This window comes from Epinephelus lanceolatus, chromosome 1 (genome assembly GCF_041903045.1).
Source record: "Epinephelus lanceolatus isolate andai-2023 chromosome 1, ASM4190304v1, whole genome shotgun sequence".
Lineage (NCBI taxonomy): Eukaryota > Metazoa > Chordata > Actinopteri > Perciformes > Serranidae > Epinephelus > Epinephelus lanceolatus.
Window position 1 is genome coordinate 40,242,339 of NC_135734.1, and position 26,661 is coordinate 40,268,999.

At 43.3% G+C, this 26,661-nt stretch overlaps 1 protein-coding gene across 1 annotated transcript in view; it reads right to left on the reverse strand.

The window, feature by feature from the left end:
- The window catches only part of LOC117256505 (plexin-A2-like), a 143,820-nt gene that overhangs the window by 88,816 nt on the left and 28,343 nt on the right, over positions 1-26,661 (reverse strand). Inside the window, exon 4 of the mRNA XM_033625950.2 lies at positions 5,112-5,246. Within this exon, the coding sequence (XP_033481841.1) occupies positions 5,112-5,246 (135 nt within the window). The remainder of the gene's footprint in view (positions 1-5,111; positions 5,247-26,661) is intronic.

Here is a 26,661-nt window from a genome sequence, read left to right on the forward strand (position 1 = left end):
CAAGCATCTTGTTATCCGGAGCGAGGACTACAGTGTTTTCTTCCGGTAAACGTAAACACGTAACATCCGCCCCGCCCCCTATCCAATCAGAAACCTTCCCTGCCCCAAACCTTGCGCAGACCTGAATAAAGGCGATTAAACTGATCTCCCGTGTAAACCCTCATTCGGAATGAATATTTCCCATGTAGACTACCTGGAAAGACTTTAATTCTGAATTATTTCATTCAGATTTATTTCATTCCAAATGAGAAGCCATCATGTAACCGTAGTGACTGACAGGGTTAGCTGTTAGCATCACATGGCTAACATTACCTAAGGCTTAATAACAATAAAGTCGAGTCATTTCAGTGTCAGTGTGAGTTTGTTGGGACCTTTAGCTCATGCTAACTGGGCAGACATTGACCTTAGTGTACACACTGCTGAAAAACTAATGGCATAGGTTTAGTTCAACATTGGGGTACGATGCATATGAAATGGAGGATTTCAGGTCGGCCACCAGAAGATTTGTGCATTAAACACTTGATTTCCTGCATCCTAGTGAGTTTTACACACCAGTGGAGCCTCTCCTGCATCAATTTACAGAGTAAATCTCTTTAATTTTGTCAAGTCCTCTGCTACTGTCATGTTTTCTTTGTGGGGGACAGATGCACTAGCCTGGTAAGACCATCCTGATCAACATTCTATTTCGCTCTTTCTATCTGTCTGGACGTGGTGCAGCCCCAAACACTTTCAATGGGTGGAATTACTCGCCTTGGCAGACAAACTCCTTCAGCTAATCAGCGTAACAAAACACCAGGAAACATCTTCATCACCAACGGACCCACTCGATAAGTCAAGCTTTTGCTAAATCCAGTTGGAGGACTTACAACTCTATTAATGTTAGAGTTAGCGCTTGTTGCTTTGGGAGCCGCCACTACTGTTCTGCAAGCTGCGGCCTGCATTTTATGTCATCCGCTACAATGCATTTCCTGTTTGGCTGCTTACATTGTCCACTATGGTGCGGGTCCCTGACTGGCCGCGACTGGATTTTAATTCTGGAAAGTGTTTGGGGTGACATCAGGTCCAGACTGATACAGAGAGTGACACACAAAGTTGAGCTCACATCATCAGGATGGTCTTACCAGGCGATAAATGCTCATGTTCAGTATTTAGGAGGATGTGTCCTTTGTGTCCCTCCAAAATTTACACCTATAAGGCTAAAAGAATTTGGCCATATGTGTCCCATACCACCTTTGATTGTAGCCGGAGGGATCAGATCTCAAGACGCACTGAGAATGCATCAGGTGCATTCACACCTGTACTTAGAGCTGTCCATAAGTGATTCAATCACCTGGGGACGCATGTTCACACCAGGTTTAAACAGGAACCAACATCCAGTTTAAAATCCATTTAAATTAGCACAGTTTAGCTAAAGGGGCGCATGAGCTCATCTGAAACAAAGGCTGTAGACCACTGCTGTACTGTACACTGCCATACAGGTGAGAGAGGGCAGACAGACAGACAGACAGACAGAGGTGGAGAGAAACAAAGAAGTAGGTGGGTGGGATTTCAAGCAAAGATTTTATATTTTACAGAGTGGCACTTTGAGAGATTGCCCTGGAAAAACCCTGCAGCAGTTTCCCCCCTTCTCCAAGGTTTAAAGCCTCCACCATCATTTCACAGACAGACGAGTGACATTCAGTGAGGTGATTGTGTGTTTGGATACTGAGCATTTCTATTCTTAGACATGATCAAACTAAAGGCACACAGTGAGGAGGAAAAAAAGATTAACTGCTGTGAAGATTTTTTTTTTTCTCTTCATATCAATAATGGTTCCCAAATGATGTTTTGGTGCGGACACAGACACAAGCACACACACACACACACACACACACACACACTGATTCCCTCTTTTCTCTCCTCACTCTTCATCATCATGCTAACCCTGCGTGTTTCACTCGGCAGGAGACAGAGAAGCTCATTGTTATTCCACAAGGGTCGGCTGATCTCAGCCAAATCTGTCTGTGCCTCGCTTCTCATTCCACATCATTCCTGTATTGTTTGGCTCCCAGGAATCAGAAAATCTATCATCTCTGGGATCTACCAGAAATGTGGGAAATCTGCGAGTGAAGCCCTCTCCCCGGGGGATTCCTTACCCGAGCTGCGGGAAAAGTCTGAAGGGAGAGCTGAGCAAAGATGGGGAGGGAGACAGAAAGAGGAAGGCTTTACTCTGCTCCGAGCTCCTGAGGGCTACAAAGCCAAAGCTGTTCTAATATTGAGAGAAAATGCCCCGGCCGAGCCGCGTTTGGTTTATGCTCGGTTATTATGTGTCACTGGAGGCGGAGTGAAGAGAGTAGCCGGCTATCTCCTTGAAGGAAGCATGTGTCTCTCCTTGAACGACCAGAGCTCATCAATAAGTGATGTTCTGTCTCTTCCAGTCTATCACACAGAAGGAAGAGCTGCCTTGATTTGTTTCAGAAGACAGTATTCAACACAATACTGTCTCTATTCTCCCTCGCTCTTCACATGACATCTCTTGTTTTTTTAACTTGACACTTATATAGGTTTTTCGGACTGTTTTTCAAGCTCCCAGAAAAGAGTTTTGGAGCTGCGCGGAAATAACTGACACGACTGCAATTGTCCCGATGCCCTTTGCCTGTCTGTCCTGTAACTTCGGCTCAATACATTCCAGCAGTCAGAAGACAACTGAGAGCAGTGATAGGGGCTTTTTTTTTTTGGCCGCACTGACACCTAATCCCATTTCACAGTGCCACGCAGCTGCGCCAAAATAATCACTTGATGGGAGTTGAAAGTGATTACCACTGTTCACTCTTATCTCCAATGAGTGCAGAGAATATCGTCCAACAACAACAACAACTGCTCGCCTCTGTGATGCCGGGCCAAGTGAGGAGCAGACGAGGGAGTGGGGGTGGGGGGCACAGCCACACAGAAAAAGAAAGCCGCTAATGGTTTTCTATGGGATATATATGTGTGTGTGTGTCATGTACAAAAGATGCATGCACTGTAAGTCGATTCGCATGGATAAGTAATTAGAACAGTGGTCCATCCCCTTACACACAGCCTGCATATTTAACAATCCCTACTGTAGACACACAGCGCGAGTGTTTGGGAGTTGTAATCATCTGGTAGGATTCCAAATAAATAGCATTAATTTAACATTCAACATAAATTAATGTTTTTGATTTAAAACTGTTTTACTACTAATTTCCAAACTTTGCATGATAATAAGGGAACTGAAATGCTGGTTTCGGGGGGGGAAAAAGGCAAATATTTCTTTCTGCAATATCCTGATAATCTGGAGCCAATCAAATCCTCTGAAAATTGGGATTACTTATAGGGTTCGTACGGTCAAACCTGAAAAAGTAATGGAATTTGAAAATAGCAGGCCTGAAAATAAACCCAGAACATTTTCTAAAAGTCATAAAATTTGCTTCACAAATTACCGTATAATAGAGTATATGTACTGTATATATGGTGTTAATTTTGGGGCACATCAGTCACGCCACTTGACGTTATGTTGTTCTCTGTGTGAGTTACGTCAGAGTCCAAACTGGGTTGCAGCTTCTACTTAGTCAAGATGTTAATTCATGCAATGCCAGGAATTTTTTTTGTTTTTATGTCAGCATCATTTGGACAAGTATAAGACATGGCTTGAAAAAGATGAGGCCCTGGGATGTGCACAAAGCTGACTGTTTGGTTAAACTCTCAATATTACGAACACGGAGGACGCAGAACCAGCTAGCCACGCTAAAAGAGCTAAGGTTAAGCACCAGGCTACTGCTGCTGGGAATATCAACCCCCTTGACCAATGTGACACCCGCTGCCAGCTAGGACTGCCCCTGACTAAGAATTTTCCTAGTCAACCAATAGTCCTCATTCAGGGCCATTAGTCGTCTAGTTGCCCGCATGTTTACGATATTAATTTAATTATTAAATTATATATTGTGGGCGGGGCAACACAATGGTTTGAGTTGAAGGTGTGAGAAAGAATAGTATCAGTAACATTGTTAACACTGTGCTACATTACAGAGAAATACAAAACCGTACTAATGACCCTTCATTAATATAGGCCTATATTTTATCTACAAGTGCACGTCACACACTGAGCGAGCCGCCTGTTAATGACGCTGTGGGCTAATGGGCATGTAGCTACTTCCATGTTTCAGATGATACGTCATGTTTGTAGTCGACCAATGAAGATGAGTTTACATATCACCTTGGGTTCGTCCTTCACCTTCTCAAAATGATCCCACACTTTGGATTTCCTTTTTCATGCCAGCTTTCAAGAACGCGGTGGCAGGTTTCTTCCTGTATCTGTCTTTTCAAATTAAATTCTCACATGGTCCAGTCATAAAGGTTTTGATTTATTTTTTCTTCTGCGACTAAGCGACCAATGAAATCTTGCTGACTAATGACCTTTACGGTTGACTAATGTTTGGTCGACTGTAAGGGGACAGCCCTACTGCCAGCTGCAGAGCTTTCCTCTCGTCCGCCATCAAACAAACCATTTCGGGTGCTGTGTCCAGAGACAAAGCCCCACCTGCAGAGGTACTATGAGTGCTACAGTGATTCCTAAAAGTCATGAAGCCAGGTATTTTAGGTAATGGTTTTCCCAGTGGCCACATAGCTCCCACATTTACATGTGTTAAACCCAAGTACCCGTATACAGTGTATGTACATTTGGACTGGCCCCTTAATTCAAGAAACTGCTGGTAAATTTTTACATTCTTATTTTTCGTGTAAGATGATGCACAGATGTTGTATAGTCATGAAAATTTCCCTTAAAGGCACTGAAGATTTATGGAAATTCATTGGTAAAAATGTGTGTGAACCCTGTACTTGTGAGTTTTGTACCTAAACACACACGCATATTTCACTGACCCGTTGGCAAAAATATTCCCATGCTGTACCTTTTTCATGTCAAGTAAAACCACTAAACCCACATATACTGTATCTCGCTCAAGGACGTGTCAGCATGGCGAGCGCTCCCTGTCACAGGGGCAGGAACTTGCGAGCCTCCAGCTGAAGGATGGTCTTGCTCCTCGCTACATCAACCCCCCCTGCTTAGCGTTTCTCCTGACAGCAGCAGCAACACGAGGGCGTTTCCTCACCTGATTGTCAGACATGACATAGAGAGAGTTCCTGTCCAGGGAGAAGGCCATGTCCCGGAGGATGGGGCTGCTATCCTTCATCACGGTCACTGTCTCGTAGAGCACTCCTCCCTCCAGAGGACCGTCCACTCTGATCTGCAGAGACACAGACAAACACAGAGGCAGGGAGACAGTGAATGCCTCGCTGCAGGACACAGTGACTAAATGGTTACTCCACTTTTGTAGAGTGACATCCGTCGTCTGCTGTATATCAATTTGTATTCTCCGCGCGTTTCCTTTTGCATCAGTATGCTCCCAGTGTCGCCCCAAAACACTGGTGTTATGAGAACATTTTCTTTAAATGTCAGCTTTATAAGAAAAGAGATAAACAGTGGTGTTCTCAGTTGGATGACCACCTAATTTAACTTTTTATCTCCCAGAGTTGGGTACATTTTCTTGCTTCAAATGGTTATAAAACTCATAAGGAACCATGAGTTTTTTCACTTTGGGGGATTGCTGCAATAGCAGACATTTCAGATAATTTCAATGTGATAGTGATGGGCAAAAATGAATGAACAAATCATTCAAGACAGGGTCAGAAAATCTGAATCTGAATACTCTCCTGACTTTTCCCTCCCTCCCATTGGCTTCACATAGGGTACTGCTTACACTGCCTGCAACAGTGAGCGAACGAGAGGCGATAGAATCAGACTCGTGTCGAGACCTCCGCCAGCCAAGGGTAAAGGTGCCTTCATTTACTCCCTGGACGAGCATTCTTTCATTCTGTGTGTTCGTGAGCTTTAAGGCCCTGACACAAGTTGACGGTTGGTAGTTGGTACATGTTGGGCCATCGGTGAGCATCTGTCACCCTAGTCACTGTGGTGTGTCCTGCAACCTTGCCCCTCATCGACCCCCGTCAAATTTTTTCTTGGCATCAGCAGTGGCAGAGTCTAATGAAATCACTCTTATTGGCAATTCAGCTTAGTTTAGAGAAACGGACGTGAGGAAAGTAAACAATGAGCTAAAGTCAAAAGGGAGTGAGACCAAAACAAACTTGTTACAGAAGGCTTATAATAGATTATTTGTCTTTTGCCATTGAGCTCTTTAGCAGAAATGGGTCATGATGGTTTGTGATGTTCACTGGCGCAAAATAAGTATGCTTTGTTCTCTGAACACTGGATTGTGTTGTTATGTGCTAACTAGCATCGAGTTATTAATAACTAGAGAGTTATTTTCTCTTACACAGGCACAGAACATACATGCTGGTTGGCCGTCAGTTGAAGTCTTTCCGGTGTGTTCATGTGCAACTTTTTGGCTGAGACACAGATAATGTAAGGCGACGCAAAGCCAGCTTTCATTTCTCTGAGGTCGATTTGGTGTGGCTTGGTCTTTGTGTTGTCATGTGTTGCCTACAAAGAAAATTGTTTGTATTTTATTGCTCAGTGTGTTAAGCAGCTCGCTGATAGTGAAGTGCAACAAAATAGATCAGATGAGGAATGAAGTAGAATTAGGAACTAATTTTTCAGATTATTCCAACACCACTTTAATGCAGCACAAGTCTGCCGAGGTAACCAGTTCAGTTTAGTTTAGGACTAGATGTTATGCACATACTTGAGGCTATGAGTGGGAGTCATAGTGCCGTCTGGGGGTTTCCGAGTGGGAGGCAAAGGGTTAAAGTTCGATGGATAGAAAAGTAGCAAGGAGCATAGGGAAGGCAGAGCCAAGGAGAGAGAGGGAGTCCCTCACAGAATGACAGCTGGTAAGTGACCTTTCTGTGAAACTGTATTGAGCTTACATAGCCTCCTTACATGCAAGCGGGAGGCTGAATCTATGCACTAAAATTAATATATTAGCTTTTTTAATGTGAACTTGATGACTGGTAATAGATGAAGAGAGGGTTTGTGGGGCAGCAGCAATAGCTTTAGGAGGTGCAAAGAACGGAGTGTCACAGAAAAACACCATATTTTGCAAAACGTGAAACCTTTGACAGATTCGTTGCATTTACATGTGTCAACTCGAGAATCAGTCCCGTCACTACATTGTGTTGCAAACAAACATTTGTTTACATTAGTCAAACCATTTCTGCAAAGTCACCAACTGCAGGAAACGTCCTCTTGTAGAAGCCATTTACATTTTGTATTATGATGACAAATAGACTTATCTAATAATCAGTTGTAAATAAACTCTCCTCAAGTGTAGCAATCAATTAGAACATTAGCTCATTAACAGAGGAGCTGCTTATGTGAGATGACACACAAAACAGCTGCTTCATATGTATAGGGGGAGTAAGAAGTAAATCACTGACAATATACAAATAAATTCTTACTGAACGCAAAACCCTACAGGCTATGTTTACATCCACAATAATATCCCATTATTATTTAATTTGATACGGGTCATGTAAACAGCATATTCTATTTGGATATTCTAAATTAGGCTGATTAAGACATGGGATGTGCCGCTATTAGTCTGGTTTTAGGAGCATTCTTTGGACATGAATACAGCCAATTTGGAATATGCATTTCAACTGTGGTTTTTACCGCAGTTTGCAACACATGACCTCTTACCTGTTAACAATCAGCTCTGTGCATTGTCATGGATACATTGTACACAAACCAACAAACAGTTTGCAAGGCTGTGGGGTAGAGATACATGCCCAAAAGAAAAGCCCTCATTTGTGGTTGGAAGGAGAAACACACATACTTTTAAACATTATGAAGACTTGGATATTAACAGGTTCAAATATCAAAACACTGACATTTTTAATGAGGTGGTTAAAGGAAGGAAAGAGGGAGGCTGTGTTCACGCTAGTCTCGCTCACCAGACCTTTCTCAAGAAAAGAAAGGTCTGGCTGGGCCGACTCTCACTTTAAGATTGGAGAAAAAAACGCCCTGGCTTTTTTATTTCTTTCAACCAATCACAATCGTTCTGGGCGGTGCCACAGCAATGGTGCGCTTGCAAAAATATTGCCAGGGGGAAGCAGGTTTTGGTGTAACACGCCCACAAAAATATCACCTACAGGACACGAACCATGGCAGAAAAATGGCTACATCCCCGCAAGATCAAACACCGCAAAAGTTAGTAAAGGACGTGTTGAAAACGGTTGAAAACTGCTACACAACCAGAGGTGGTAGGGCGGGACTTCAGCAGGTGGCTCGTTCCGCCCAATGAGAGGCTGATCTATGCAGCGAACTTCCGCCCACTCAGACTATGTTCACACAGTTGAACAAGTCCGCCACTGGTGGGGAACGCCAAGGACAAGCAACAGCTGCACCACTTTTCCAGATTTTTGACATGATAAACGACATAATAGGGCATGTTAATCTGAGTATGCACTGCTGCATGTAAAGCCCAGTTCAGACCAAAGATTCGTGACAAGATAAAACCGTTTCAGAACATTGGAGAGAAAAGTTGCAGCAGTGTGAACAGGCTGTCTGAGCTCAACTCAAGATGGCTGATGGCGTCACCTGCAACTCAGCTGGTCAAATCGCCAGCTGCTGGTTTTATAACGTAAGGCACGTCACCTGTTTGTACAGCCAGTTGGCTATAGTGAAGTCTGTTGGTTGGACGGCATGTCTGTCCCTGCTGAGCCCTCCGTCTCCATCCTCACAGTGTGCCGGTGTCGGACAGTGGGTCGCTGCCGCTGCTGCTTGCTGTGTGTGCTTATGCACCCTCACACACACATTCTCATTGTTTAATTATTGGCGCTGCTTACTTATATTATTGTGGTGTATTTATTATGAATCCAGTCCATCTGATGCTCGTTTTGTTTCTGTTTTTCGCTGTTTTATCACTACAAATGCAGCTGTAGCCAGTATCTCACTATCACTATCCTCATTCATATTTTAAGAAGCTACAAATTATATTCAGCCACAAAATAAACCTGAAAAGCTGAAAATCACAACAGAAGAACAGAGAGGTGTTGCATAGAGATGATACACCATTTCATGTCGTTGCATTGGTGTGAACGGCAGGTTTTTAGAGAGTTGCAGAACAGCTCATTGCAAGTAGCTGCCTGTTTCATCTTGTCTCTTTGCAAATCTTTCTGTACTGGTCTTAACTGGGCTTAAAGGGGAGTATTGGCGGATTATTCGGTTTCATCAACCATGTGAGCAGCTTAGTAGGAATATTGTGGTTTTCAGTATAAACATATATATAAACATAGTCACAGACTGAGCAGCAGTAGTTAAACCTCTTCATTATTCATTCATGTCACCAAGAAAAGGTTCATTGCAAAGTTGAGACTTAGAGAAGGACACAGAAAACATCTGCAGCTACTCATTCAGTTGTCCGACGCGACTCTGACCTAAATCCACCCCTGAGGTTTCAGCCGTGACGCAGTTGTGAGTTCTGAAACTTGTTCGGCGAGCTTGGCCTCAATTTGACTTTGCAACGACTTTCAGGCAGCGATCTTTTGGGGGCTTATTAAATGCAAGCATGGAGAACAGATGCCCACTGGTGAAGGGTTTTCGATTTCTCTTCTCCCACCTCTGCCTACAAACAAGATGTGCTGTTGCAGTGAAGCAAACAAATAAGCAGGGCTGTCTTTGTAATAAGTGGCTTACTGATGTTGGAGCTGTCGAGAGGCAGCCTTGTGAGGATGTGAAACTGTTTATAAAGATGGTGAGTAAGCTGAAAAACCCTTTATTATTGCTGGTATAAACTACCCGTTAGTAGTAGTCCCTACATAATGAAAGTGTTTAAAGTTTTTTCGTCTGCTGACCACAAAGACAAACCTCCTTGTCTCCCTGTTTTATGTTGCATAACTATTGCCCAACGTGTTTTGAACCACAAAAAGACGAGGCAGTGCTTCTTCAATTTTTTATTTCACAAAAATACCTTCATTTGCACTCAGAAATCCCATCTTTCACCATTGGTGCAGGAATGATGTGCATTGCATCACACAGTAATGATAACTTGACACTTGAAATATAAGTCAGAAATGTGAAATGAGGAAGAAAAGTCTGAGTGAAGCAGGGTAGCTAGAGGAAAAAAAAATCCCTCATTAGCTATGCAAACCCAGGTTGAAGACCTATTTAAATTCCAGGGAGATTGGATCATTAACCATGTGATGCAATTACAGTAAAGCTGAATTAATTTCTCAATCATAATAATTGAAATAAATGCAAGATAATGAGGAATTGGAGCAGAGGATTGTGGGAGTGTTGCGAAACGTCTGCAGTGCGATTATGCCAGTCTTCCCTGCGTGCATCCTGACGCGTGGACTTAAGCGACCTCGCCGCCCAAATCAAATCTGACTGCAGAAGATTTTGAACGCGTGCCAGGTCTGGCTCACACATATGGTGGCAGAACCTCAGCAGTCTCTCAATGGGGACAGTCAATCAATACAAACTGATTACATGATTGGATCCCCTGGGTGCCAAAACTTCATCAATCAATCACGCCTCCACCTTCCAGGCAGCTGTGTCTCTCCAGACTCCAACCGTCAGCTCCGCCAGCCAAGACTGAAGAAGGGAGGGAGAAAATATGTGCAAACGTGTGTGTGTGTGTGTTTATGTGGGTGGGTGGGTGGGTACATATTGGGGGGTACAGGGAGGGTGGGTCGTCGTATTCCACGTACAAAAACACCAAAGTAATGAGCACAATGGTGACACGATACCGTCTGTTGATTCTAGATCATCAGAGGACGCTGTGCCTCTCACTGCTTATTACCTCGACACCGTGCACAATCCTTTCCTTTAAATAGTTATTTCATAGACAGATTTATCTCGGAGCTAAGCTTCTTTCTCTCGTGCTCATTGTCTGGTTTCTTTCTCTTGCCCTGTCTTTTCTTCCTCCTCTTCCTCCTTCTTTTCCTCCTCTGCTGTACTACGATCCCACGCAGTAATGGAGGCAGCTGACATTATTGTTTCCCACAGTCTTCATTTCATAAATAGCATAGACTGAAACCAGAGCATGTAAATATTTATGTGGTGAAACCATGTAAAAAATACAAAGAAAAACAATCGCCTAAGGACAGATACAGAGCCATATGTGTTTTTAGTCTGGGATGATGAGGTAGACTGAAGGCCAGGGTGCAGGGATGAGCTCAGACAAATTCTGACCCGTCGTGACCGAGCCGCGGTGTTTGATTTCAGCAGATTTAAAAGTGTTTTTTATCATTTAAAACAGGGCTGACCAGGCGGAGGCCCTCTGGGAGTACAACAGGTCCTCAATCTCTCCTTAAGCCTCACAGCTCAATAATGAGAGTAAGGCGGGTTTAATTGGTTTTATAATGAGCCTGCTTGTAAGAAATGACACACAAAGTTGCACACACACACACACACACGCTCACCTACGCACACAGGCACACAAACAAAGACACGCATACACTTGCATACAAACATACTTACGCACTCGCTCTTTGTGGGTTGCTCTCATTAAATCTGGAGTTGTAAATTCTGTGCATGATCACTTGTTTGATCAATGCGCTGTTATAGATTGTGGCACATCAGGGATACAAACCCAATATGCAACAGTTCTTACGGTGCAACATTAGGCCCCTTTTTCACTTGTCATTTGAAGTATTAATAAAAGCCATCATAATAACACATGGATGAATCCTATTTCAAATCTACAGTGAGACAGTGAGACAGATGTCATCGTCTTTACAGTCACAGCACTCACACAGATCGTCTAGTGATTGGTCTGATCAGAGATCAGATACACGGTACAAAAGCTCAGTCAAACAGTCAAGTCACCAGAAGCAAATTTTGGAATTGTTTCTGTAAACCATGTTCATACGTATCATATCAACATTTCTAAAGTGACGTAGTATATAGGTTGGTTTTGTCATCTGGAGGTTAAGGAGATGATGTCACACCCAGGCGAGACATCTGCCAAGCTGTAAACCACTGTTTGAGATCAGCAAACAACAAAACTGGTTGTTTTTTAGGAAGTTATCACTGCCTCTTTCAGCAGCTTTTTAGCTACCAAACATGGCTGTGTTTCCACTGGGGGCAGTGCCACAAAAATGGCTGGTTTTTTTACCAAGAAATTGCTGCATTTCTTAACAGGAAGGTGCCACCATAAGCCGTTGTTTTTTTACTGAAACATGGCTGCGTTTCTAGCCAGGATAGTGCCACACAGTAGCAGTCATTTTTTACCCAGACATCGCTTAGTTCCTGCCAAGGTAGTGCCATGAAAAGCAGATACTTTTAACCAAGATGTCACTCAAGCCCCTTTTACACTGCCAGATTTTCCGCGATGGGCCGTTGGGCCGTTTTGTGGGTGGAACTGTTGATGACACTGCTCGTGCAGCCCACTGGCGGTGGATAAACAGGAAACAGCTGATAGCAGGAATTAGCGAGTAGCTAGTAGCAAGAGGGAAACGCAAACCTGACAGACACTGTAACGATGAGCAACTGGGGAGACAAGGAATTGCGCGCCCTCCTTGCCCTCGCAAACGAAGAGGCCATTAACTGTCAGATGATGGGGACGGTGAAGGACGGGCCGATTTACGAGAGAAACGCCGCCTGACTAGCGCCGCCTGACTAGCCACGGCTTCCCTCCCACGTCACTGTTTACGTCACACGCTGAGCTACACGTTTTGTTACTTGCTCACGCCCCCCATTGCCCTGAAAAAGGCACATTCTGTATAAACAAAAGTAGGCAGGCGGCATTTTGCCACACTCCCTGATTTTGTTTTTATACTACCAATGCTGAAAAAAGACTGATTGGGCTTTCCTGCAATTTTGCACAATTCCTGTTTAAAAAGGGCTTCAGTTCCAGCCAGGATAGTCCCACAAAAACACCAAAACATTGCTGCATTTCCTGACGGGTTAGTGCCACAGTCATTTTTTTTTTTTTACTAAGGCATCACTGTGGTTGTTTTTTTTACCAAGACATTGCTGTGTTTCCAGTCACAGTAGGGCCATGAAAACTGGATGATTTCTACAGAGACGTTGCTCAGTTCCTGCCAGGATAGTGCCACAAAAAGCGGTCATTTTTTTAATAAGACATCACTGTAGTTGTTTTTTATGAAGACATTGCTACGTTTCTATGCGGTATATTGCCATGAAAGGTGCATGTTATTTAGAGGGACACTGCTCAGTTCCAGCTAAATTTGGTACCATGAAAAGCAGTTGTCATTAACCGAGACGTTGCTGTGTTACCAGCCCGAATAGTGCAACAAAAAGCATTTATTTTTCACTGGTTCACTGCTGCATTTACAGCCGATAGTGCCACAAATAACGGCTGTTTTTTCAGCCGTTACTGTGTTGTTGTTTTTTTTTATGAAGCTGCAATTCTAGCTGATGTAGAAAAAAGTTGTACTCTTTGTCAATCTTCATTTTGATGATTAATAAATAAGCTCAATGAGCCACAGCTGATCTTACTTGATTATATGTTTAATATGTATTTTTGCAGAGAAATTGCTGTTTCCGGAAGAGAAAGTGCCACAAAAAGTGGAAACGTCACTCCGTTCCTGCCAAGATAGTGTCACAAAAAGCGTTTGTCTGTTGCTGAGACATCATTGCCTTCCCAGCTGGGAAAGTGCCATGAAAAGTAGTCCACTTTTACTAAGACATCACTGTGGATGATTTTTACAAAGACAGCTTTGCATTTCCAGCTGATGTAGAAAAAACTTGCACTCTTGGTCAGTCTTCATTTTAACGACTAATTGAATAAAGTCTTACTTGAATATATGTTTAATATAAATCCGATCAGAGAAGCTTTGGCACAACATATGTGCATGGACAAAGACATCCCAAAAACTTAAAGCAACAGTGACTCAGCCTTATATAGTGTATTCCACATGTCACACGGACGTGTCTGACTTTGGAGTCTAAACACCTACAAGGTCCTCATCTGACAGTGTCTTAACCTTCAGAAACTCTGCAGCCTCCTCACATGCCTGCCTGCAGACAGTGAAGGACTCTGAGGCTTAAACCATGACCCTGGATGCATTATACATTCAAACAGTTGCTATTATTATACATGATGACATTCAAGCACTTTCATATTGTAGAATTTTTCCACGACACTACCTGGGATAGTGCTATAAAAAAACTGTTGTTTTTCACCAAAACATTGCTGCAGTTACAGCCGGGATAGTGCCACAAGAAGCAAGTATTTTAGGACAAAACAGGATCTTTTTCTAATAATAACCAAATGTTTTTTGTGGCTAAACTTAACCACGTGTTAAGCACAGTGTATCTGCGACATGATAACTTCTAAATGTAAATTACTGATGGTTTGCAGACACATACAAAGCCAACATTTGCCCACTTTGACAATATTGTTCTTTGTGTTCATGGAGCCCAAGAAAAATGTCCACCCATGGGGGACAATAAAGATGTATTCTAGTGTATTCTATTGTGGCAATTGGGTCAGTGTGTGTTTAAATCATCTGCTGTTGACCCTGTGAGTGTGGTTCCATGGTGTGCTTTCATATTTATTCAATTGGATTTCAATCCACCTTGAATGTTTCAAGGAGGCTGTTGGTTGCATTTGCACTCAGCTATTGTGCATCAAAGAGTCTTCAGATCCACCTGAGATGCATTAAATGACTCACTGTAAATGGGGTCTTATCGAAGTACTTAGGGCATTACTTTAAGGTCAGTATCAAGGATTACCTGTTTGCCAGCGTCACGCAGCTGACGAGGATGTATATTTAACCCATGAATAATATTTAAGCCAATAACAGCAATATCCTTCCTGCTGCTGAAATTCCCTAGCAGAACCTGCGATGGATATAAACAACCCGGCTTAGCATAGCTTCCACAAACAGATATGCAACCTGAGCCCATGTGCTCTTAACGAAAACAGCCTCCCTTTCTCGTGGATGGGTTTGCATCTTAAATGCTCGGCTGCACTCTCATCCTGTGAGAGCCAAAGAAAACAAAAAAAAGCCCCGACTTCTTAGATGTCACTTGGCTTGAGTCGGGCTGGCTCCGTTGTAAAGCTGCCAGACCTTGCATGAGCAATCCACTTGCCCAAATGTCTTTCCCGTGAGTATTTACATATGGGGCTGATTGTGAGATTCATTTCAGGCGATGATTTTATTCATGCTGAGAGGAAGTATACATGTAAATGTCCCTGAACCCATGCTTTTCCGCTGCAGATTGGGAAACCTTGTAAAGCAGATGATTGCTGTGTTTATGTGGTAACGGCTGTCCAATCTTAAAAAAGTGTGTCCATATGTGGCCAGCCGGTCGGTGCCCTTCCACATTCACCCAGCTAACCTAAACATATGGATGATGACCCAGGAGGCACGGAGCACTCTGTTAAACCAATCATTCCCAATCTGCCACTCTAACAAGGTTTCATCTGTCCTTGAAGAGCAGCCTGTCGGACTTAACCCAAACACAAAGAGGTTGGTTCATTTGTTCTACAACAAACTTGTCTTCTTCTTGACATTTTGCTGGAAATCAGTGAGTCATCCAGCATGCAAGCGTCTTACAGTACAGTATTGTTTTTCATATGCAACCACAAAAAGTAAATAAGTCACAGATTGGCAGGAAACCACATATTAATCTTCCATTACACCGGGAAAGGGGCACAGAATGAAAATACACGCAAGACTAGCTCTAAAGTAGATGTACACAGACTGTGAGCAAGACAGATTCTGGCACCGGCTTGACTCAATATTGTGACACGGGGCATGCAGCGACATAAGGGCCAGACAACTGGCCACCTTTTGAGGTTGAGTGGCCGTGCATATGGTCCGATCGAGGATGACAGCCGAGGAGAGCGGGCATTGATTAGCCCATATAACCATCACGGCTCTGTGAATGCTAATGAGACGAAGCTCGGGGTAGAGCTGAGCGACAGCGGCTAATGAAAACGAAGAGCGTTCAGGAGGGAGGAGGGGTCACCGAGGCGGAGATGTGTATTACAGAACGGGACTAATCATTCAGCCATCACATTAACTACAGTCACAAAGAGAGGCGTATTGATCGCAGCCACTAGATACGCTGTATGTTAGCAAGTGCCCATACCTAAACGCGGTTACCAACTGGGTCGGAAGAGAGGTCATGGCGTGTGAGTGTATGTGAGTGTGTTTTTGAGGGCTATTGTTAAAAGCCTTCCACTTGCAGCAGCCAAAATTCTCAGTTCCCTCTAACCTTCAGCTGCATGGCCAGCTTCCAAGTCTTCATACCACAATTTCTACAACTTAACCACAGTCTCCTCTCAGTCTCCACATGTTCACTTCTTTTCTCTTCTCCTTGAGGACATGGTTTCCTGTTCTCTGTTTCCTGTCCTCCTCCGTACACTGCCCCCCTCCCCTCATCCCTCCAATCACTCCCATTGTTTGTCGGGTTCCCATGGCCCATCAACAAAAGCAGTGGGAGGGGGACAGTGGAACAATTCATGGCACCCGTATGGTCTTCATTTTGCTGACCGCAATGCAGTCACTCTTGTGTGTTTTCCCATTTGTGTGATTGAGCAGGAGGAAGAAAAAAAAAAGAGAGGACAAAGAGAGTTGGAGCGAGGAGAGAGAGATGGAGCTGTGAAATCAAATTGCAGTCAGGAAAAGCAGGGAAATGGACACCTTTCCGTGTTATCACAAAATTGCCTCTCTTAATACCATTTACTATTTCAGCAGACATCTAATGGTGATCCACTCTGGCGACTTTCACCCCCAGGTCCCTCTCCCTTCATGCAGTTATGAAAATCCTTTCAATTTAGCCTCAAACACACCTATTCAGCTTGTGCGCCCCTCCCCTTCTCTGAAACTCCATTCTAATGATTTCAATCACTAAATCTCCACTTCCTGCCCCCCTCCCCCACCCTTTTAGAAAACGTGACTTTGAAAAGTCCAAGTCATTTAGCCATGCACTGGAGAATTTCCCCACCCGGTCAACTCTCAATAAGCCATAATGAATCCACTATTTGCACATGAGAGTATTTGACTAAAGCTTTATTTGCCGTGAGCTTAACATTTTCAACCATTTCTAGGGAAATACTGCTGCTGAGTAGCTGAAGCCACTGAGGTAATGCGCTGGTCGGTTTTTATTTCGCACCCCCCCTTCATATTGCAGCGTGTGCATCTCTCAAATTGCGCTGAGCTAATTCTCGTACAATGATTGAACAGTGAAGGCATCAGTGGCTCGCTCAAGAGCAGTGTTGCAGCTGCAGGGATCACATTTGTGATGCATCAGTTAAAGGACAGTTTCTCCACCAGACCCCCCCGCCTCCCTCCCCAGCCTGAGGTAAAATCTTTAAACATTAAAGGGTTTGCTCACATATTAAAATATTACTGCAGCTCCTCTCTGGCAGGTATGACATCATTGATTTCCCTCTGAAACGGTATACACATCAAATATTAGTGGGAACTAGCAACAGCTTGATATTGAGTTGCACAATCCACGTCTTAATACGCTCAATATGTCAGGGAGGCATCCGGTTGCACTCTGTATGCCATTGTAGTCCTTCTGAGTATTACTGTGCTCTGCAGAAACATTTCCTCAGAAAATCAATTCCACTCAACACCTGTTATGTGTTTGAGGCTGCCACAGGGTAAGCAAAGGTATAATGTCATTCTACAGTGTGTTTGCTGCCTACTTACTGGCTGGGATACAGTAGCAAGGAGACTAAAATCTGCTGTCATTGCTATAAAAAGTGGAATAGAGTATCAGACCTGAGGAAATGTGTTTGTAGCCTTGTAGGTTTTGGAGCTGAGTAATTCTAATCATTGATTTACAAATCCAAGCCGTATATAAAACTAATACTTTTGTCTGAGGCTGCATTATCAGAGCCTCACAGTAGCTGAGGCAAGAATGGGAATTGTTTTGGCATATGCTATTAGAACTAAGGTGTCCGCAGACAACGATGCTATTTACACCTGGGTGTAAATATTCCTGGGCATCTCAGTAATGTTGAAATATGACATTAACACAAACAAGTCTATTCAGCTGCTCTGCTTAAGTTAATGTACACAGTGTGTATTCAGCAGCTTTATGCATCCATCCATTTTCATCCACTTATTCGGGGCGGGTTGTGGGGGCAGCAGGCCAAGCAAAGCACCCCAGACATCTCTCTCTCCAGCAACACCTTCCAGCCCCTCCTGGGGGACCCCAAGGCATTCCCAGGCCAGATAAGATATGTAATCCCTCCAGCGTGTTCTGGGTCTGCCCAACGGGAGGCACCCAGGAGGCATCCCGATAAGATGCCCGAACTACCTCAACTGAACCCTTTTGACATGAAGGAGCAATGGCTTTACTCTGAGCTCCTTCCAGATGTCCGAGCTCCTTACCCTTTCTCTACGGCTGGGCCCAGCCACCCGTCTGAGGAAACTCTTTTCAGCCTCTTGTATCCGCAACCTCATTCTTTCGGTCACTACCAAGAGCTCATGACCATAGGTGAGGGTTGGGACGTCGATGAAACCGTAAATCGAAAGCTTCGCTTTGAGTACGCTTTGTCGAAAAATGATAAGCTATTGTTGACTTACACGGGACTTGAATCCTAGTCTCCTGTGTGATAGTCCTCTACCACATCCTACTCCATCTATGAACTGTGTCGCTCTTTATACAATGTTTTAATTTCCTGGCAGCACATTTGTGAGTTTTTCACATAAATCTATTCTCAGAGAATATCTAAGATTGGAAAGTACTCGTCCTGATCATTATCTTTTTGCACTAATACTAACCGTCTCCGACATTGATGCATCAACATGACAAGTCGCCAATCAGTCATAGGGATGGGTTTGAATGGCTCAATAGCTACAGTATGACTATTCTCATCCAGGTGTAAATAGACACTCACAGGGGTGTCAAACTCATTTTAGTTCATGGGCTACATACAGCCCAGTTTGATCTCAAGTGGGCCGGACCAGTGAAACCATTGCATACTAACCTGTGAATAACAAAGTCTTCAAATGTTTCCCTCTCTTTTAGTATAAAGAAGTGAGATTACAGGTAGCAAACATTCTGAAGACATTCACAATTAATGGACAATCCATTTTCAAAACGAATTATGAAAAGCCTAAGATGAAGGCTGAAGGATGAAAGAAAACTAAGCACAATTTCAACAACATGTCTGTTTTTCAGCAAACTCACCCTCAGAGTGTGGCTTTGATGCTGATGCTATTTCATTAGCAATAAGCTAGCTAGCTTTCACAGGTGCAATGCTGATCTCTTGGGTAAAACTAACACCAGACTTGCGTTTCCTCAAACCTGCCAACAATTAATCTATCTCCTCTGTTCTTAGTTGTCCTTGCAAGTTGTTGTATTTTTCACCATAATGAGTTTGATAGCTGAGCAATGAAAGGTGCTGTGAGCATACCAAGCACAATGACCTCCCGTTTACCTCTGTGAAGAAATCAGAGCTGGTTCATTTGGACAAATAGTTATAGCAGCGCATTAAATTGAAAAAGTAGAATCAATGACTTCTGTGCAATTTTTACAGTTTGCAAATTCACTGAGTGGGCCAGATTGGTTGCTTTGGCAGGCCGGCTCTGGCCCACAGGCCGTGTGTTTGGCACCTCTGGGTTACAGTGTAGCAACGTACCCTGCACATATGACGACCTCAGCTAGCACGCGCCTCCTCAGAAATGTGAACACACATAAGGGCTACTTGGCTGTAGAAATACACTTTGGAGACTCCAAGTACTGTGACTGATCAACATGGGCTGCTTGTGTTGTCTCCTTCAATTTTGTGATGCTGGTAGAGAATTTTTGAGAGTGCAGACAACATGAGGCAAGTTGAAGTAATTCTCAGTAGTCTGATGCTTTTCAGACAACCACATCTAGCAAAACCTTTCCCGCAGCAAACCATCTGCTTACTGTGATCACTGCTCCCTCTGTCACAGTCAATGAAAGAATTTAAACATTGAATGGCACTAGTCTCCTATTCAGTCATTAGACAAGGTGAACCTTCCTATAGTTGCTCTAATGCATAAATTGGATGAAAGACACGGAACAGTTTTGGGACTATAATCAAAGCATTATACAGCTTGAGCAAGTACATCTGAGTTGTATTAATGATATCAAACCCTTCAGTAGGTATCTACAGCAGGCCTGTAGTTGAACCCCATCAGGTATAAATCCAGTTGCCTACGTCCAGGCCTTGCAATCCACCCATTTACAAAGTTTGAGTTGAATGATTTATCTGAGATCATGACAGGAAACAGCGTTTTCTCAATTAAAATGAAAAACAACCAATGAGCGCCACAGGTGGGACTATGGCTGCTGTCAAGGTGTTGCCAAGCAGTGCGTCAGAACTGTGCTACTAGGTAGATGGGTAAGAAACTGAGGAGGAAGTGGGTACACGCTCTAATATATTACAATTGCTTTTTGGCTGGTAGGTGGGTAAACTGTGGGTATGCTGCCAGAAAAAGAGGCAGGTATACCCTCTATACCTTAACATACCCTCCACTACACCACTGGCCAGAACCAATGAGGAGTACTAACAACAGTGTTTAGCACCACGCAACACAGACATAATAGACGCCACTATTGAGGCCGTTCTAAATTGACATGTCATTTAAATATTGTCTGACGTCATACTTTGTTAAACTGGCAAAGCATGCATGTTGGAATGGCAACACATCAGTGTGGACTTAAAATGACAGCAGATTCAGGCGGATACATTAGTCTAGGTGTCGCAGTTGGTTAAAGAAAAATAACCCGTGGATATCGGTTAGAGTGACACAATGTCAGACTGAGGATGGAAACGAAGTGTAACAAGCTGACAATTCTGTCTGATGTCGGGGAGTAAATCCAGCATAACACTAAGCACTGCTACTCAAACAAAGTTATGAATATCTTTACTGATTTGTTTTGTTCAGTTCACTTCAGTCAGTAGTCAATACTGTGATTCACTGATCACAGTATTGACTACTGACTGAAGTGAATACTGTGATTCACTGATCTTTTCCCAAAGACAACTGATCACTTCATCATTTGAATGTGCATCAGTTCACACATCAGTAAGCCATCGTGTCACTGTTCATAATGCTACAACCTTATGGCACCTCTTTTGACTGTCTGCAGTTCAGTAGTAATGTCAGTCTCTTTCTGCTTCAAGGTTCTTTCACATTAGTGATTTACTTGCATACACTTGCCGCATCCTCTGCTCAACGTTTGTTGCTAGAGTTTAGAAAAGAGCAGAAGACGCAAGGACCTAAGTCCATACAATGGAGTTGAGCGTCGCACATTGCCTGCTATTGTTTATAATAGGCAATAGCTTACAATATGATGAATGATCCTTTTGACTGCAGTCCTGCTTTATCACCCAGGGCCATGCAGTTCATCGGATAAGATCTGCTCTTGCTGCACACATATGCAGATTTCAGAAATGTCATTGTTATGACATCACATTCTAAATAGCAGTCCACTTCTGTGTTTGTTACAGTTAGTTTTCACGCCTGATGCAAACCATTCCCAGGTACACACAAACTGTGCTCGAGACCACCTTTTCAAGACATGGATTGCTGAACTGTGCCCGGCTACAGTACACAGTGTTCACACTAATCAAGCAAACTGAACTTTGGGATGATTGATTGATTGATTTTTTTTTTTTATTTGTGTCATGCACACTAACACGTGCCCAACCCTCATGGGTTTACAAGACACCATTACAATGACGTTGCAGAAACAATCAAAATACATGTTATGAAACTACCCAGTCCAGGAACAGAATACTCCGCCTTCTATCCCAGGCCTGGCAAAGAAATTCAGCCACAGAAAAAGGTTCCCTTTCTGAAACAAAACTCAAATGTTTCATGATTATCCAGCCAAAAGAAATCAACAGAGATAGAAGTAATTTTACTGGAAAGTACATTCCTTATGTCTTCATATACAGGACAGTAAAACAATAAGTGAACCTCATTCTCAGCTTCACCTAACTTCACCTATCTCTGAGGCTAATGGTAACGTTCCTGAGTGCAACTGTGCACATAGGGATCTTTGTCTTTTGTTTAGATTATACTTCATGTAAGGTTCCACACTGTAGCTATTCTTCATGAGACAGTAAGTTGATAGTTTTGGTTTATACCATATGTCAACAGACCATTTTTCACTTAACGTGCGAAACATTTCACTCCTAATCTCCTGAATATCACAGGTTAACCTGTTCTGGGAAATGTTTAAATAAAATAATGATTTTAACTCATTAGCCCAGGGATGACAGTGGGAGATGTCCCAATTAAAAATCTTTGAGTCTCTGGTCCAACATCTTCACAAGTCTATTCCAAAGCCGAAGCATTTGACATTTATGCCTGATGTTTGGAGGTTCCCATCCCATATCTCCACTAATGCCCAAAATTTAAGTAAGTTTATGGACATACAGTACAGGCCAAAAGTTTGGACACACCTTCTCATTCAATGCGTTTTCTTTTTTTTCATGACTATTTACATTGTAGATTCTCACTGAAGGCATCAAAACTATGAATGAACACATGTGGAGTTATGTACTTAACAAAAAAAGGTGAAATAACTGAAAACATGTTTTATATTCTAGTTTCTTCAAAATAGCCACCCTTTGCTCTGATTACTGCTTTGCACGCTCTTGGCATTCTCTCCATGAGCTTCAAGAGGTAGTCACCTGAAATGGTTTCCACTTCACAGGTGTGCCTTACCAGGGTTAATTAGTGGAATTTCTTGCTTTATCAATGGGGTTGGGACCATCAGTTGTGTTGTGCAGAAGTCAGGTTAATACACAGCCGACAGCCCTATTGCACAACTGTTAAAATTCATATTATGGCAAGAACCAATCAGCTAACTAAAGAAAAACGAGTGACCATCATTACTTTAAGAAATGAAGGTCAGTCAGTCCGGAAAATTGCAAAAACTTTAAATGTGTCCCCAAGTGGAGTCGCAAAAACCATCAAGCGCTACAACGAAACTGGCACACATGAGGACCGACCCAGGAAAGGAAGACCAAGAGTCACCTCTGCTTCTGAGGATAAGTTCATCCGAGTCACCAGCCTCAGAAATGGCAAGTTAACAGCAGCTCAGATCAGAGACCAGATGAATGCCACACAGAGTTCTAGCAGCAGACCCATCTCTAGAACAACTGTTAAGAGGAGACTGCGCCAATCAGGCCTTCATGGTCAAATAGCTGCTAGGAAACCACTGCTAAGGAGAGGCAACAAGCAGAAGAGATTTGTTTGGGCCAAGAAACACAAGGAATGGACATTAGACCAGTGGAAATCTGTGCTTTGGTCTGATGAGTCCAAATTTGAGATCTTTGGTTCCAACCGCCGTGTCTTTGTGAGACGCAGAAAAGGTGAACGGATGGATTCCACATGCCTGGTTCCCACTGTGAAGCATGGAGGAGGAGGTGTGATGGTGTGGGGGTGTTTTGCTGGTGACACTGTTGGGGATTTATTCAAAATTGAAGGCACACTGAACCAGCATGGCTACCACAGCATCCTGCAGCGACATGCCATCCCATCCGGTTTGCGTTTAGTTGGACGATCATTTATTTTTCAACAGGACAATGACCCCAAACACACCTCCAGGCTGTGTAAGGGCTATTTGACCAAGAAGGAGAGTGATGGAGTGCTGCGGCAGATGACCTGGCCTCCACAGTCACCGGACCTGAACCCAATCGAGATGGTTTGGGGTGAGCTGGACCGCAGAGTGAAGGCAAAGGGGCCAACAAGTGCTAAACATCTCTGGGAACTCCTTCAAGACCGTTGGAAAACCATTTCAGGTGACTACCTCTTGAAGCTCATGGAGAGAATGCCAAGAGTGTGCAAAGCAGTAATCAGAGCAAAGGGTGGCTATTTTGAAGAAACTAGAATATAAAACATGTTTTCAGTTATTTCACCTTTTTTTGTTAAGTACATAACTCCACATGTGTTCATTCATAGTTTTGATGCCTTCAGTGAGAATCTACAATGTAAATAGTCATGAAAATAAAGAAAATGCATTGAATGAGAAGGTGTGTCCAAACCTTTGGCCTGTACTGTACATACAACTTGGATGTTGTTGGTGAGGATTCTCAGTCATCCAGGTCATGGTAACTAAGAAACTAAGAGCTCACATGTGACGCCTACGACTCTGCAAAGGTTCCCACCCCTACAGGGTTTAAAGCATGCAAATTTGTACCAGTCATTTAGAACTGAAGAAGCTTCTTGGATGAGAGGTGAAACATCTTCAAGAAACACAAACAAGTCCAGTTGCTTACGATATTAGCACTTACGAAACTTGTATGTTCTTGGAAACCACAAACACCAGAGGCATAGTCAGATACAGGACACACACATGAATTACAGAGTTATGTATAAGTACCAGATCCTAGATTGCCACGTTGTTCAACTTTTCCCTGTGCAGATCCCAGCACTCTGCCTGCTGACTGAGCTAAAACACTGACAGTACTTCTTTCCACTAATTTTCTTCTGAAATGCACATTTACATTTAGTCTTGATGAAGTGCACTTGTATCTGGGCCCTAATGTGAAAGCCTCCTTAGTGAACCAGAGGGCAACATTAGCTGAGCCGTTACATACATGACAGTGGCTAAGCTGACAACAGTGATGTCAGGTACCAAATAGGGGAGTTCCGTTGCTAACAGCTACTGGTTTGGTCAATGATTCATTAAATGGACTTCAGCTGGTGGATTTGAGGTTAAAGATTCACATGTACCAGTTTCACCTCTACTCCCTCCACCTATCCGAGCTTCTTTCAACATGTTGATTTGAACGTTGTGTACCTCTGGTTTGTGAGCTCAGGCGCAGTCTTTGTCACACTTGCTCAGATTTGTTTCGGATCATCACCCATCACCCAGAGCCACACCACCAAACTCATTACTGCTGGAACGAGCGGTTAAAACCTGGATGTGAGTGTGCTGACTGAAATGCTAATCCTGCACTCACTGGGTCCCACCAGCATTTTGTTAACGAGTGGAAACTGTGCCATCAGTGCCACTGAAAGTTGCATCAACCCAACGCCTCCTGCCTTGAGACTGGAATAGATTTAAATAAGGATCAGTGAGAGATAATGGCTTTTACCTGGATTCACCTCATTAGTGTACGTCACGCAAAGTGTGAAAGCCCCTTCTGTATTCAGCCCAGAGCTACCCACAAGGTCATATTACTCAGCTAAAATCAATCACCTGAGGCAACAAAACGGTGGCAGGTGATGATAGAAATGTCCTGTTATATATCTGGACTGGGAGTAGACTAATCGAGAGACGCTGATGGACTCATCCATATGCTGCGTGGAGCCTGGATGGTGAGACTGCTGGTTATCCCTGTGACCTTTCACCCTGGCTACACCCTTCCTGTGGCAGGCTTGACCTTTGCAATGGCCCTGCTGCTGGAGTGATCCGCTGATGGCATTTATTGTCATGCCCCATTTCCACTCAGCCTGTCCATTTGGGGGTGATGGAATAGGATTCGAGAGACGACCCTGTGCTCCACGGAGGCTCCTGGGAGTCTGAATCCAGGCTGCTCGCTCTGTCAGTGTAATGACACACTCTGGCCTTTAGACACTCTGCACTTAAAGCAGTAATGATGGATTTCTCCCACTCCTAACCCAAACTTACTGCTCACTTCCTGAACACATGCAAAGCATACTTTTTCTTCCTATATTGGTCCCTCTTTCTTTTTCTCACTTGATATCTCAGTCTTTTTGCCGCTGTCTTTGTTGTTTCTCTCTTTCTTCCCTTTGCCGTTCATCTCTCTGTCTCACACTGTCTCACTTTCTCTTTTTCCCTCTTTCTGTCAGGCTATCTTGTTTTTTTCCCCGATGGCTCATCCAATGAAAGAGCTGCAGTGATGCTATCTTCGCTCCCAGTCTGGACCCGTGTGTGTGTGTGTGTGTTGTGTGTGTCAGACAGATTGCTCCTCATAAGACTGAGGCCCCCAGGCTAATGTCACAACAGTCCTCTCACACATTTCCTCAGTCAGCTGCATGCCTGCACGACTGTGCAGTAAGCAGAGCCCGCGGTGCTACCAAGTCAATCCAGTTAGATCAAAGAGTGAGCCTTATAGGAACTTGGTTATAATATATCATTACGGTATGCATTTGAATGAAACATGATGGACAATGAGCTAAATCAACTTCATGAACCTCTCGGAAGGAGGTCATCTGATGTCTGTGCGCCTGGTGAAAGGGATCCTACAGTAGTCAAGAAACACTATGCTGGAGGATGCATTCCTATGAATGCCTGTTTTCTGTACATCAGTGCAGTAAGGGTCAACCAGTTACCTGCCACAGTATGTAGCATTTTTTCTTTTATTTCTTCTTTTCTTTGTTTTGTTTTTCAATCCAGTAGTGGGTAGAGTAAATTATTTGAAACTGGAATTACTTCCTTGTGGTTGTATGCCTCTGTAAATCAGTCAAGTTGCAGTTACAGGTAACATTTATGTCTGTCCAGACTCATTCGTAGCCATGATTGCTGACAATGCTTCAAATATTGATGTTGCTGCAAAGAAACTACAAATTCTAAAACACTGATGCTTCACAAATACTTTCAGATCCATACAATCAACACAGTTACTGTCACCAATTCAGTATCTGACCAAATGTCTCCCGTTCTGTTCCTGAGTTATGGTGTTAAATAATGGCCAGAAAACATGATGATGTCACAGTGAAGTTGACCTTTGAACTTTGGAATATAAAATGTCATCATTTTATCTTTTTATTCTATGAGACATAAGAGTATAAATTCTTGAATTA